This window comes from Scomber scombrus, chromosome 18 (assembly GCF_963691925.1).
Source record: "Scomber scombrus chromosome 18, fScoSco1.1, whole genome shotgun sequence".
Lineage (NCBI taxonomy): Eukaryota > Metazoa > Chordata > Actinopteri > Scombriformes > Scombridae > Scomber > Scomber scombrus.
In genome coordinates this window covers 17,346,409-17,359,658 of record NC_084987.1, presented here as the reverse complement: position 1 = coordinate 17,359,658, position 13,250 = coordinate 17,346,409, and the positions used below count along the sequence as shown (strand labels likewise).

The window sequence follows — 13,250 nt, the reverse complement described above, 5'->3', positions numbered from 1 at the left end:
TATGAGGTGTGTGTGCTCCGGCCTGAGTGTATGTTTTTGTGTGTCTATGCTTTCAACTTTAAGCAAGATTTGTGTGAAAGAGTTGAGTTGAAGATTGTGTTTTATGTGATATGATGTGTGTGTGTATGCGTGTTTACTCAGGCTGGTTTATGTGTGTGTGTGTGTGTGTGTGTGTGCGTCTCAAAAGCCCGCACACACCGTCGATTTGCGAGTCTCAAAAGCTCTTACGACGTAACTATGAGGTGTGTGTGCTCCGGCCTGAGTGTATGTTTTTGTGTGTCTATGCTTTCAACTTTAAGCAAGATTTGTGTGAAAGAGTTGAGTTGAAGATTGTGTTTTATGTGATATGATGTGTGTGTGTATGCGTGTTTACTCAGGCTGGTTTATGTGTGTGTGTGTGTGTGTGTGTGTGCGTCTCAAAAGCCCGCACACACCGTCGATTTGCGAGTCTCAAAAGCTCTTACGACGTAACTATGAGGTGTGTGTGCTCCGGCCTGAGTGTATGTTTTTGTGTGTCTATGCTTTCAACTTTAAGCAAGATTTGTGTGAAAGAGTTGAGTTGAAGATTGTGTTTTATGTGATATGATGTGTGTGTGTATGCGTGTTTACTCAGGCTGGTTTATGTGTGTGTGGGTGTGTGTGTGTGCGTCTCAAAAGCCCGCACACACCGTCGATTTGCGAGTCTCAAAAGCTCTTACGACGTAACTATGAGGTGTGTGTGCTCCGGCCTGAGTGTATGTTTTTTGTGTGTCTATGCTTTCAACTTTAAGCAAGATTTGTGTGAAAGAGTTGAGTTGAAGATTGTGTTTTATGTGATATGATGTGTGTGTGTATGCGTGTTTACTCAGGCTGGTTTATGTGTGTGTGGGTGTGTGTGTGTGCGTCTCAAAAGCCCGCACACACCGTCGATTTGCGAGTCTCAAAAGCTCTTACGACGTAACTATGAGGTGTGTGTGCTCCGGCCTGAGTGTATGTTTTATGCCAAGGTATATGTATGTGTTTGTGTCTTCTCTGACCTAAGTGTGTGTTTTAGGCCAAGGTATGTGTATGTGTTTCCTCCAACCTAAGTGTGTGTCTTAGGCCAAGGTATGTGTGTGTGTGTTTCCTCCAACCTAAGTGTGTGTCTTAGGCCAAGGTATGTGTGTGTGTTTGTGTCCTCTCCGACCTAAGTGTGTGTTTTAGGCCAAGGTAAGTGTATGTGTTTCCTCCAACCTAAGTGTGTGTCTTAGGCCAAGGTATGTGTGTGTGTTTGTGTCCTCTCCGACCTAAGTGTGTGTTTTAGGCCAAGGTAAGTGTATGTGTTTCCTCCAACCTAAGTGTGTGTCTTAGGCCAAGGTATGTGTGTGTGTTTGTGTCCTCTCCGACCTAAGTGTGTGTTTTAGGCCAAGGTAAGTGTATGTGTTTCCTCCAACCTAAGTGTGTGTCTTAGGCCAAGGTAAGTGTATGTGTTTCCTCCAACCTAAGTGTGTGTCTTAGGCCAAGGTATGTGTGTGTGTTTGTGTCCTCTCCGACCTAAGTGTGTGTTTTAGGCCAAGGTAAGTGTATGTGTTTCCTCCAACCTAAGTGTGTGTCTTAGGCCAAGGTATGTTTGTGTGTTTGTGTCCTCTCCGACCTAAGTGTGTGTTTTAGGCCAAGGTAAGTGTATGTGTTTCCTCCAACCTAAGTGTGTGTCTTAGGCCAAGGTATGTGTGTGTGTTTGTGTCCTCTCCGACCTAAGTGTGTGTTTTAGGCCAAGGTAAGTGTATGTGTTTCCTCCAACCTAAGTGTGTGTCTTAGGCCAAGGTAAGTGTATGTGTTTCCTCCAACCTAAGTGTGTGTCTTAGGCCAAGGTATGTGTGTGTGTTTGTGTCCTCTCCGACCTAAGTGTGTGTTTTAGGCCAAGGTAAGTGTATGTGTTTCCTCCAACCTAAGTGTGTGTCTTAGGCCAAGGTATGTGTGTGTGTTTGTGTCCTCTCCGACCTAAGTGTGTGTTTTAGGCCAAGGTAAGTGTATGTGTTTCCTCCAACCTAAGTGTGTGTCTTAGGCCAAGGTAAGTGTATGTGTTTCCTCCAACCTAAGTGTGTGTCTTAGGCCAAGGTATGTGTGTGTGTTTGTGTCCTCTCCGACCTAAGTGTGTGTTTTAGGCCAAGGTAAGTGTATGTGTTTCCTCCAACCTAAGTGTGTGTCTTAGGCCAAGGTATGTGTGTGTGTTTGTGTCCTCTCCGACCTAAGTGTGTGTTTTAGGCCAAGGTATATGTGTGTTTGTCTCTCAACAGCCGGCACAACGTAAAAAAGTTCAAGGTCTCCGAGAGTGTCTCTATATGTGTGTGTGTGTGTGTGGCGGGGTCCCCGATAGTGTCTATATATGTGTATGTGTGTGTGAGGCGGGGTCCCCGATAGTGTCTCTATATGTGTATGTGTGTGTGAGTGTGTGTATGTACACGGGGAAGAGAGCAGGGGATTTTTGTAGAGGGGTATGCCGTGAGAGGGAGAACAACAGCAACGTTTTCTCCGATGTTTGTGTGTATGGTTCACTTATGTGTTTGTGTGTTCTTTAGTCGGTTCTGGGTTAAACAAACTGAATCATTCAACTTCACAACCGAGCATGTTAGCTTATCTTGACGGAGGACACACTCCGTCCAAACACGGTTTTATCACCCCACACACCCCTCCGCTCTCCTTCTTCCAGGGCAGAATTATCACACTTCACTCCGTGTACACTTAAATCAAAGTACTTCAAATGTTGTTACTCAAAAGAATAGTTCAATATCTAAAACTGGTTACAATATCGTTCCCGTTGCTACTTCTACAGCTATTAACTTTACTATCTTTTACCTTCATAATTCTACCAGCAAAAATACTCTTTGTTCTGATCTTTTTCTCGTTTGCCTTCTCTATATGATTATCTTCTTTTCGCTCTTCCTGTCAGCCGAATCTCCCCCTCAAATGTAAAGCTAGCAGCACACCACTATATCATACAGTCTTATATATCTTCCGTGGTGATAAACTGTTTTGTGCTGCTGCCAGTCAAATCCTCCCCCTCAGACACATGGTCGGCATTAAGCCGCCATATCGTGCAGTCTTATTTATTATGTCTGCTTGTCAGTGGTGATAAACTGTTTTTAATTATTTTGTACTTGCTACTTAGCCGACGGTTTGCATTCAAACATAAGGTTAAAACATTTAACACAAAGACTTGACAAGACGTACAACATGGACAACTGCATCCAGCTTCACGTAACTCCTCTTTTTCTGTGACTGTTTTCTTTTAGTGATTAATTTTCTTTTTTCAACATAAATTTGGTTCGAATGCCGTGGGCTGTTATTAGGTCGTATCTTTTGGGAGGATTTTCTTTCATCCCTGCTCATTCAGCGATTCAAATTTGCAGATAGAAAAATAGGCTCTGCTTACCTTATTTCAATTTGGTGGCCATAAAAAACGCTGGATCGCAGATCGAAAGGTGTCCTCCCGTTGGTAACAACCTGTCAGCCACAACGGTCCCTTTACTGGAGGTGCCATTAATGTAGAGCCTAAATCATTCTGAGTACTTCGTCTTCGGAGAAAGTCAGGAGTTCCAAAAAATACTCAATCAAAAAGTCACCAGGAGTCGTCCAGTCTGAATGCAGTTAGAGTTTTATTGTCGACAGAAAAACCCGGAGCCAGCATACACAGACAGAATCTATGCATACATGACACAAAGAGCTAAAACTCGGAGCCTCTTTTATCCTGATCTGTATTGCTGACTCTTGCAGAAAAGTTTCGACCCCTCCCTCGGTGGAGTGAGTTTCAACCAATCCGCTTCTTTCTCCCCCCAACTCGTACTCACGTTCTTCGCACCCTCTTTCACCTCAACTTGAACTCACGTTCTTGGCGCCTATCCTAAAGACGCCTTAAAACACCTTTTATGGCTCTTCCTTCCGTTTCTATGCTAGCAGGTGTTTTGCTATAGGGGGATTCTGGATTACATCATTCACAGCTTCAAGTTCAGTAGTTTTCCATTTACTAAGTGCTTCCACCTATCTTTCTTAGCTGGTATTAGCTGTGTGGGCAATGTTTATCACAGATGTCTTCAAGTTCAATATTACCCAAATACTGTTATTACTGCATTCTTTTCTATAGTACTACTAATAATAATAATATAAAATTGTGGTATATATAATCACATATATTGTGGTTTCTCATACTTATTCAATTATAAGGTACTTATTCACTCACTAAATGCAGAATCACATACACCTTCGTCTAACATAATGCCTTCAAATTTGAACATCTTCAGCAAATAATAGTCAACAATCAAGTACCCTTTTAGCAGATACAACATTGCTCATTGTTAGTAATTATCACCAAATTTTACACTACATAAGGATACAAACTGATACTGATAAATATACTGATGATCAGTCACTAATACCAAGTCTGTGGAGACTCTCATTCTCTCCTGCAGATTATCATTTACATGCTGTGGTATGAAGTGGATCAGACAACCTGCAGGAAAAGGACCAGAGTGGATAGGGGTCGGCTTCTCTGATGCCAGTAGGAACACTTATGCTAGAAGTTTGAGGACTCTGCAGTGTATTACTGTGCTAGACACATATACACACACTGTTTATTACTGTAAGGAGCAGTAGTAAGGCTTTACAAAAACCCTCAGTGTTGAGGGTTTTTCCTTAAAGTGCATGACTGTGTAAAAGTGCACAGTAACACTGCCTCACCTGAAATGTCTTCAGAAGTTTCACTCTTATTAACAATTGTTATAAACTCACTCCCTGTTCATAACAAATGACTTTAACTTTTTTTAAATAGATTCAGGGCTTTTGAGAAAACATTTGGGGCTACAGCCCCAGAAGCCCCCCCTACCCCTGCCCCTGTTTCTTACCTGCAATGTAATGGTGAGTAATGCACCCAATAGTCCTATTTGATGGGAGCACTCAATTTCTAAATGTGTACGTACATACAAGTCACATGACATGCATTAATGTTTATATGTTCAACCAGCCTTTGGTTTCAGTTCATGTACAGTATGAACAGTATTGTTGACCTGCAGCGGCACATCATATCTCCTGTTCAGTCATTAGAAAATATCTGGGGCTGCAATACACATTGCATTAAGTCATTTATCTTTTGGCAAGAGTTGAAACTCTTGCCAAATTAACTATACATTGTATTCCAGTTGTTTCTTGCTTGTGAGGAGGAGTCAATGCAAAACTGTGATGTCTTCCAGCTCTACTTATCTGACTGCAGAGAGGATGACAGAGAACAGTGGACACACAGTTTAACATGATGGACTATAGGACAGGACTGCTGCTTCTAACTATCTGCTGGACAGGTGAATATTTTCACTGATTCTGAGTTGAAGCTGCCTTAAAAAAGTTAAATTGTTAAAGTATTTGAACATTTTGTTTTTGTCTTAACAGGTGTTGATGGTCAGACTCTGACAGAATCTGAACCAGCAGTCAAAAAGCCTGGAGAATCCCACAAACTGACCTGTACAACCTCTGGATTGTCATTTAGCAGCAACTGGATGGCCTGGATCAGACAGGCTCCTGGAAAAGGACTGGAGTGGGTTTCATCTATCAATACTGGTGGTGGTAGCACATACTACTCTCAGTCAGTTCAAGGCCGGTTCACCATCTCCAGAGACAACAGCAGAGAGCAGCTGTATCTGCTAATGAACAGTCTGAAGACTGAAGATTCTACTGTTTATTATTGTGCTCGACACTCACAGTGACTGGAGTTGGTTGAGCAGCTGTACAAAATCCTACAGTAAACATCAGACCCTAATTAACTCACATGATAAATGTTTTATTAAAGGATCGTTTTTCAACAATAACCGTTCATGATTTTAATTCTCATCTGACTGAAAACAACTTTTTTATTTTTAACTTGTAACTTTAACATGTATTTCAGTATGTGAGCAGCTCTCTACAGGTTTATCTTCATGTATGTAGCTTCAAACATCAGTAACACTGAAACCATTAAAAGTATTTTATGTAAAACTCCAAACCTTCACATAACTGAATAAAACTCAAACTGTTTTTGTTGGCAAATGATGAATTTAACTCTACAGATAAAGTTAATAAATACAATTTAAAAATATAAATATGAATAGATATAAATTCATCTTCATGATGACAGATTGTTTTAAACTTACATGGTTCTCTTTCATAATATTTCGTTCGATGTCTCACTATCACTATGGGATGCACGCCTCGCTGCAGCCCTCAGAAGCATTTATCTCATTACGCCAATCCTGATTGGCTGGTGAACGTGTCCGTCCGCCACAGGTAGTCCCACCTACCTTAAATAGCTCATGCGGACGGCACCACCCTCATTCAAACACCTCTTCTCACTCGGAGCATATCTCGCGTCCAGGGCTAGCTAGCTTAACTGTCCATAGACGGATCTTATTTAGCTTCTGTCGCTGGGCGCTACTAGCTTAGGACATTTTTTCTGCTTCGTCGGTCACACCAGATCGAACTCAGTGCTTTCCTGCCCTCCACGGCTTGGTCAGCACTGCTCTCGACGCCCCACCACGGCTACTCGAGCACCGGGCATTAGCACACCAGCTAATTCTCGGCTTCTTCACGGTTAGCACACCAGCTAACTGCCTCGGCTCCCTGCCTGCACACCAGCTCGCACGGAATGGAGGCTAAAACCCCTCACACCAGAGGGCACGGAGACTCCGGAGCCAGACTCTGTCGCTGCGGGAATAAGATATCGAGCATGGATCCACACCAGGTCTGCTCGTGCTGTCTTGGGCTGGAACACGCCCGGGCGGCTATCGAGGTCCCCGGCTCGTGTCAACACTGTGCGGTGTTCACCATCAAGAGTCTCCGCAGACGACTAGCCCGCCAGGCTAGCCTGTCTGGACATGACCCCTATCTCTCTTCCGACGGCGCTGCCGTCGAGGGCGGAGAGGAGGTGGGGGTCGCTGCGGTGGCGACACCGGAGGCTAGCGCCAGCTGGGGCTCCCAGCTCGAGCTAGCCGCGGTTCCCCCGCTGGAGGAAGACGTCCTGGATTTGGACTATGGGGAAGATGATGATGGCGCCTTGGATCTCCTCATATCAGAGGATGAAGAAGAGGATGACATCTTCATCACGCCGGCTCGGGCTGCAAAGCCCGCGGCTTCCGTCGACTCTCGGGATGGAGACGAGAGTAGCACACCAGCTTCTCCCTCCCCCAGCTCGGACATGCTCGACGTGTGCAAACGCGCTGCTGCCCGGCTGGGCATCCCCTGGCCCGCTGTCGTAGCTGAGACCACCAGATCACGCTACGAGGGGAAGAAATTGCCCTTGGCCAAGAGCGCGACGAAGCAACTTCTCCCCGTCTTCCCGGAGCTGCTGGAGGAGGTGGCGCGCTCATGGAGAGACCGCCCCTACAGCAGCCGGAGCCCGGTTCCCGGGGCCTCGTCCCTCGACTGTGAGGCGATGGAGAGCCTGGGTCTGCTCCGCATGCCTCCGATGGAACCACTTGTTGCAGCTCACCTTCACCCCCAGCTGTCAGCGGTGTCCTCCCGGAGCCCCAGCCTGCCGTCCAAGTCCGACCGTTTTCAGTCAGCCCTGACTGAGAAAGCGTACAAGGCGGCGGCGCTCTCGGCCAGAGCGCTCAATGTCCTCTCGCTGCTCACGGCTTACCAGGCTGAGTTGTGCGAGGATGTTGTGCAAACTCAGGACTCAGCTGCGTGGGAGGAGATACCGGTCATCACCGACCTGTGTCTCCGTGTCCAACGCTGCGCGGTCCAGGCCACGGGAAGAGCGATGGGGACCATGGTTCTTCAGGAGCGAGCGCGGTGGCTCAACCTCGCCAGCCTGTCAGACAGAGAGAAGGACGACGTCCTGGACATGCCCATTGTCCCGGAGGGGATTTTTGGTTCCGCCCTAGCATCGATGCAACAACGGTGTGAAGCCAAAAAGAAGGAAGACGAAGCTCTCAAGCTCTGCCTCCCTCGCAAGCCCCCAGCTCCCTCTCCACCTGCGCAGCGTAAATCCTTCGCGCAGGCTGCTTCCCAGGTTTCGCAGTTCAAAATACCGAAACATCCGAAGTCTCAGCCCGCCCCGCCGCCCGTGCCCAGTCGGCCCGGCTGGTTCAAGAAGCCCTCGGCCCCAGCTACAGCTCCGCCGGCACAGCCCGCGCAAGCTACCAGCCACCAGGCCAGGAAGAAAAAGAGAGCGGCCTGACCGCCCCTCTCGTCACCGGTGATGCAGCTGGAAGTTCCCCGTTCTCCAGCTCCACCTGTTTGGCTTCCGAGCGTGCACTCCGGGGCCCCCCACGCCCCCATCTCCCAGCTGCCACGGACCGTGCCAGAGCAGACCGGGAGAGACGGACATCTGATGGCAGAGGGTTCAGCGGTTGCCCCTCTCCCATGTCCACAAGCACGCACACACACACAAGTTTTCATAAAGAAAATAAAATGTGTCCCGCTGTCGCATCCGGGCCGAGTGCCGAGGGCGCAGCTAATAAAAGCCAAAACTATAAAAATAAACAGCGCGGTGGCGGCACCTGCTGTCCCACCCCCGGGGAAAGCCGCGGCTTTTCCCGGGGTGAGGGCAGTGAGGTCCCCGTCACTGCGTTGTCCTCCCGGGCCAAAGTACACAGCACCGCCCAGAGGCCATGTCAGTTTTCCACCACGAGAGGGCGCCACCGCACCACGGTTGGGACCTCTCATGGTGGAAGAGCTGCAGCGCGTCTCACCTCTCTGCCGCAGGTGGCAGAGGTGGGCTGCGCTCGCAGCTTCGCCCTGGGTGTTGAAGACGATTTTGAGGGGTTACAAGCTGCAGTTTGCCGCTGTTCCCCCTCGATTCGCCGGCATAATACACTCCCAGGCTCAGGGAGAGTCAGCTCGTGTTTTGCAAGAGGAAATCCTCTCACTGTTAAACAAAGGAGCAATCTGTGTCGTTCCTCCCGCACAGTGTCTGAGGTTCGCTTTCCAGGGGACGTGCTACGAGTACCGCGTGCTCCCATTCGGTCTGTCTTTAAGCCCGAGGGTGTTCGTCCGGTGCACGGCAGAGCTGTTCACAAGTCATTTTTTACAAGTCCAAGTCAAGTCTCAAGTCTTTGAGCTAGAGTCCAAGTCAAGTCTCAAGTCTTTGAGGGTCAAGTCCAAGTCAAGTCTCAAGTCTCTGGTCAAGAGTCCGAGTCAAGTCTCAAGTCTCTCGCCAACACTAAATCAAATTCAAATTCTGACCTTAGAGCTGTACAATCCTTCATCCTGATCAGTTAGCCTTGCGAGCACCTGCCCATGTCTGTTTTTGTGGTGTTTTAACTGTCTGCTGTCACTGAAGTTTGTATGTATGTATCTGTTTGTATGTTGAGATGCCCTCTCCTGAAACTGTAACCAAATCTACCTTCGGCTATTACCTTGACCTAGACCTTGATATAGGACAGTATGAAAATGTATCAATTGTAGGTTCACTATAGAGAATCTACTGCAATGTGATGTGAAGAAACATACACTAAGAATTATTTCAATTCCATAACTGTATTTTCTTCAACCATAAAATAATTATTTTAACAATGTTGTAAAATACAACAAAATGAACAAAACATGAACATCACAGAAACACTGCAGTTTAACACTGTGGTACAAACAGATGTTCATTATTTTTTTCTCCAAGCTGCCTTTTATCTGCTGCTTAACACAACACACAGCAGGGAATGTGTGGGGATATTATAAAATATATGTATATATAAAATGACCATAGTTAACGCAACGTTGTGTTTTTTAATAATTAGTAGCGGAGCCACTAAGTTAGTGGCACTAAATAACGGAGTTGCAGTGGTTTCCTGTCTGAGCTTTCAAAATAAAACCTTTGCTATTGTGCGCTTCTTATTATTATTAACAAACAAATTTGGGGCTTGTCAATTACAGGAGAAATGACGGGAGGGCGGCGGGAGATGGGTTCGAAATATGGGAGAACCAGGGAATAACGGGAGTGTGAAGGCATTGTATCCAAACGTAATGATCTGAGGCACTCCTGCTGAACTTGTCGCACTCGCCATTGTCAATGTCTGATACTGAAGATGCGCGCTTCACACATGGCGCATGCGCGTGGCATGACGTTGGTGTTTACATCTAGCTCAGAGCCAGAGATCATACAAAAAGATGAATGACAGATAAATAATGAGAATAATAATAATAACATGAAATAAAAGTTGTTCGCGAGTCTCAAGCCTCGAGTCGAAGTCAAGTCTGAAGTCTTTTGAGGTCGAGTCCAAGTCGAGTCTGAAGTCACAGTTTAGTGAGACGTAAGTGCAACTCGAGTCAGAGTCGCGAGTCCGAGTCCCCAGCTCTGGTGCACGGAAGCGGCGATAGCCCCGCTGAGACAGCAGGGCATTCGCTTGGCCACATATCTGGACGATTGGCTGCTTTTGGCACAATCGAGGCAGGAGGCCATGGCGCATACGCGTATTCTCACACGGCACCTATTAGACCTGGGTTTTGTGATAAACGCGGAAAAGAGCATGCTGTGCCCGACACAGGACATAATCGTTCTGGGATTATCCCTGGACTCGGTGGTTTTCACGGCGCGCCCCTCGGCGGAGCGAGTGAGAGCTTTCAGAGCATGTCTTGCGCTTTTCCATCCAGGCAAATCTGTTCAATTCAGATTGTGTCTTCGATTACTCGGACTGATGGCGTCAGCCATTCTCGTGGTTCGTCTCGGTCGCCTCCACATGAGGGAATTCCAGCTCTGGGTGGCCTCATGCGGGCTGGATCCCGTGCGTCATGGCGCACGGAGAGTGTTGGTTACGCCGGGGTGCGTCAGGGCACTGCGCCACTGGCGAGCCCCGTCGTTTCTGACCCGCGGGGTGCCCATGGGCTCTGTCCTGTCCAGGAAGGTGGTCACTACGGACGCCAGCCTGACGGGTGGGGCGGAATTCACGAGGGCCGGTCAGTGAGGGGCCGCTGGAGTGTGGACCTCCAGCGGTCTCACCTAAATTTTCTGGAACTTTCAGCGGTGTTCCTCTCCCTGAAACACTTCCTTCCGTCTCTCATGGGCCATCATGTCCTGGTGAGGACGGACAATACGACGACGGTAGCGTACATCAACCGCCAAGGGGGGTTGCGCTCTCGTCAGTTGCACATGCTGGCACGCAGACTGATCCTGTGGAGCTGCGGTCGTCTCCTCTCCCTGAGGGCGACGCACGTCCCGGGAGCTCTGAACACGGGCGCGGACCTGTTGTCCAGGGGCGCGCCGGTATACGGGGAGTGGACTCTGCACCCAGAGATTGTGGAACAGATATGGGCCCGTTATGGTCGGGCCGCGGTGGATCTGTTCGCGTCAAGAGGAAACGCGCAGTGCGCGCTTTTTTACTCTCTGCGCAACCTGGATGCTTCCCTCGGCATAGACGCACTAGCGCACGTCTGGCCGCACGAGCTTCTTTACGCGTTCCCTCCCCTGGCCCTGATACCCCCCACTCTGTCCAGAGTGAGGGACCACGGCCACGCGCTGATTCTGATAGCTCCGCATTGGCCTGCAATGCATTGGCTGGCGGAGATATATCGGTTGCTGTGCGCGCAACCTTGGCAGCTCCCGCTGCGCAGGGACCTGTTATCACAGGGGGGGGGGGCGGTTTTCCACCCGCACCCAGAACGCCTGGCGCTGTGGGTTTGGCCCCTGAGTGGTTCAATTTGTCAGCTGTGGGATTCCCACAGCGTGTGATTTCCACTATACAAAGTGCTCGAGCCTCTTCCACTAGGTCTCTGTATGACTGTAAGTGGAGAGTGTTTGAGGACTGGTGTCACAGAAATGGCCACGTTCCTTTTCAGTGTCCAGTAGGTGTGATATTGTCATTCTTACAGGACCTGATTGACAAACGAAAAGCCTTCTCCACAGTTAAAGTGTACTTGGCAGCTATAGCCGCCTGTCACGTGGGGTTTGGGAAACAAACAGCGAGCCAGCACCCGCTGGTTTGCCGTTTTATGAAGGGAGCGCGCAGGCTTCTCCCCGTGTCCAGACCACTGGTGCCACCATGGGATCTGGCTGTGGTTCTGGAGGGGCTCAAGGGTCCTCCTTTTGAGCCGCTGGGGGGAGCAGGCTTGAAACACCTGTCTCTCAAGACAGTGTTGTTACTGGCTCTGGCTTCGGCTAAACGGGTTAGTGACATCCATGCGCTTTCGGTGCATCCATCATGCACTCAGCTTTTCCCGGGGGATGTGAGGATGATTTTGAAGCCCAACCCGGCCTTTGTGCCTAAGGTAGTGGGCTCATGTTCTCCTATTGACCTTGTGGCCTTTGCTGCCTCGCCTGGAGAGCAGCGGTCACATGCGTTATGTCCAGTCCGTGCGGTGCGCACTTACATGGACAGGAGTAAGGGTTTCAGGAGGAGCGATCAGCTGTTTGTCTCCTGGGCTAATCCTCATAAGGGGAAACCTGTCACAAAGCAGCGCCTGTCCCACTGGGTCGTGGAGGCGATTGCTTTGGCTTATACGAGTTAGGGTTTGCAGACACCTGCGGGTCTGCGGGCGCACTCGACTCGGGGCTTGGCCGCATCCTGGGCCTTATTCAGGGGAGTTTCTGTTCAGGACATCTGTGCTGCAGCGAGTTGGTCCTCGCCTCTCACTTTTGTCCGTTTTTATATGCTGGACGTCTCCGCTCCGTGCGTGGCACGCGCGGTTTTGCTGTCCTGATTGGAACAGAGTACCTTTTCCCTGTGGGTTGGTGGACGCTCGATAAGCTTGTCTGGCAATACGGGAGCAACCATATCCCATAGTGAGACATCGAACGAAATATTATGAAAGAGAACTTTAGGTTATTTACATAACCCCGGTTCTCTGAGTAATATGAGTGAGATGTCTCACCAGACTACCCTTCTTGCTTGGGCGAGTGAGAAGAGGTGCTTATCTTGAATGAGGGTGGTGCCGTCCGCATGAGCTATTTAAGGTAGGTGGGACTACCTGTGGCGGACGGACACGTTCACCAGCCAATCAGGATTGGCGTAATGAGATAAATGCTTCTGAGGGCTGCAGCGAGGCGTGCATCCCATAGTGATAGTGAGACATCTCACTCATATTACTCAGAGAACCGGGGTTATGTAAATAACCTAAAGATTTACAGCAGAGTCACCTAAGACATATTTTGAAAAGAAACGTTCAGTATTGATCTAACTAATCAAAAAATCTTAACCTTGAATAACACAATATTAGACTAAAAACAGTTAATCTATATTAATACATAAATAGATGGTAAATAAACGCATTAGAAACACTGAATATTCAGATGAATGATGGATATAATGTTGATTTGTGTTTCCACAGGTGTGTACAGTATT

General features: G+C 48.3%; 1 protein-coding gene and 1 gene segment (V, D, J or C); both read left to right on the top strand.

Moving 5' to 3' along the window:
• The first annotated feature begins 5,257 nt into the window (after positions 1-5,257).
• On the top strand, positions 5,258-5,708 carry LOC133999405 (Ig heavy chain V region 914-like). The segment is given in 2 exon segments: positions 5,258-5,306; positions 5,395-5,708. Coding segments are annotated over 2 exon segments (363 nt in total).
• Positions 5,709-8,179: 2,471 nt separating this feature from the next.
• LOC133999972 (uncharacterized) lies at positions 8,180-12,417 on the top strand. Its single transcript, XM_062439311.1, is given in 5 exon segments — positions 8,180-8,321; positions 8,421-8,971; positions 10,269-10,839; positions 10,842-11,635; positions 11,782-12,417. Coding segments are annotated over 5 exon segments (2,694 nt in total).
• Positions 12,418-13,250: the final 833 nt, after the last annotated feature.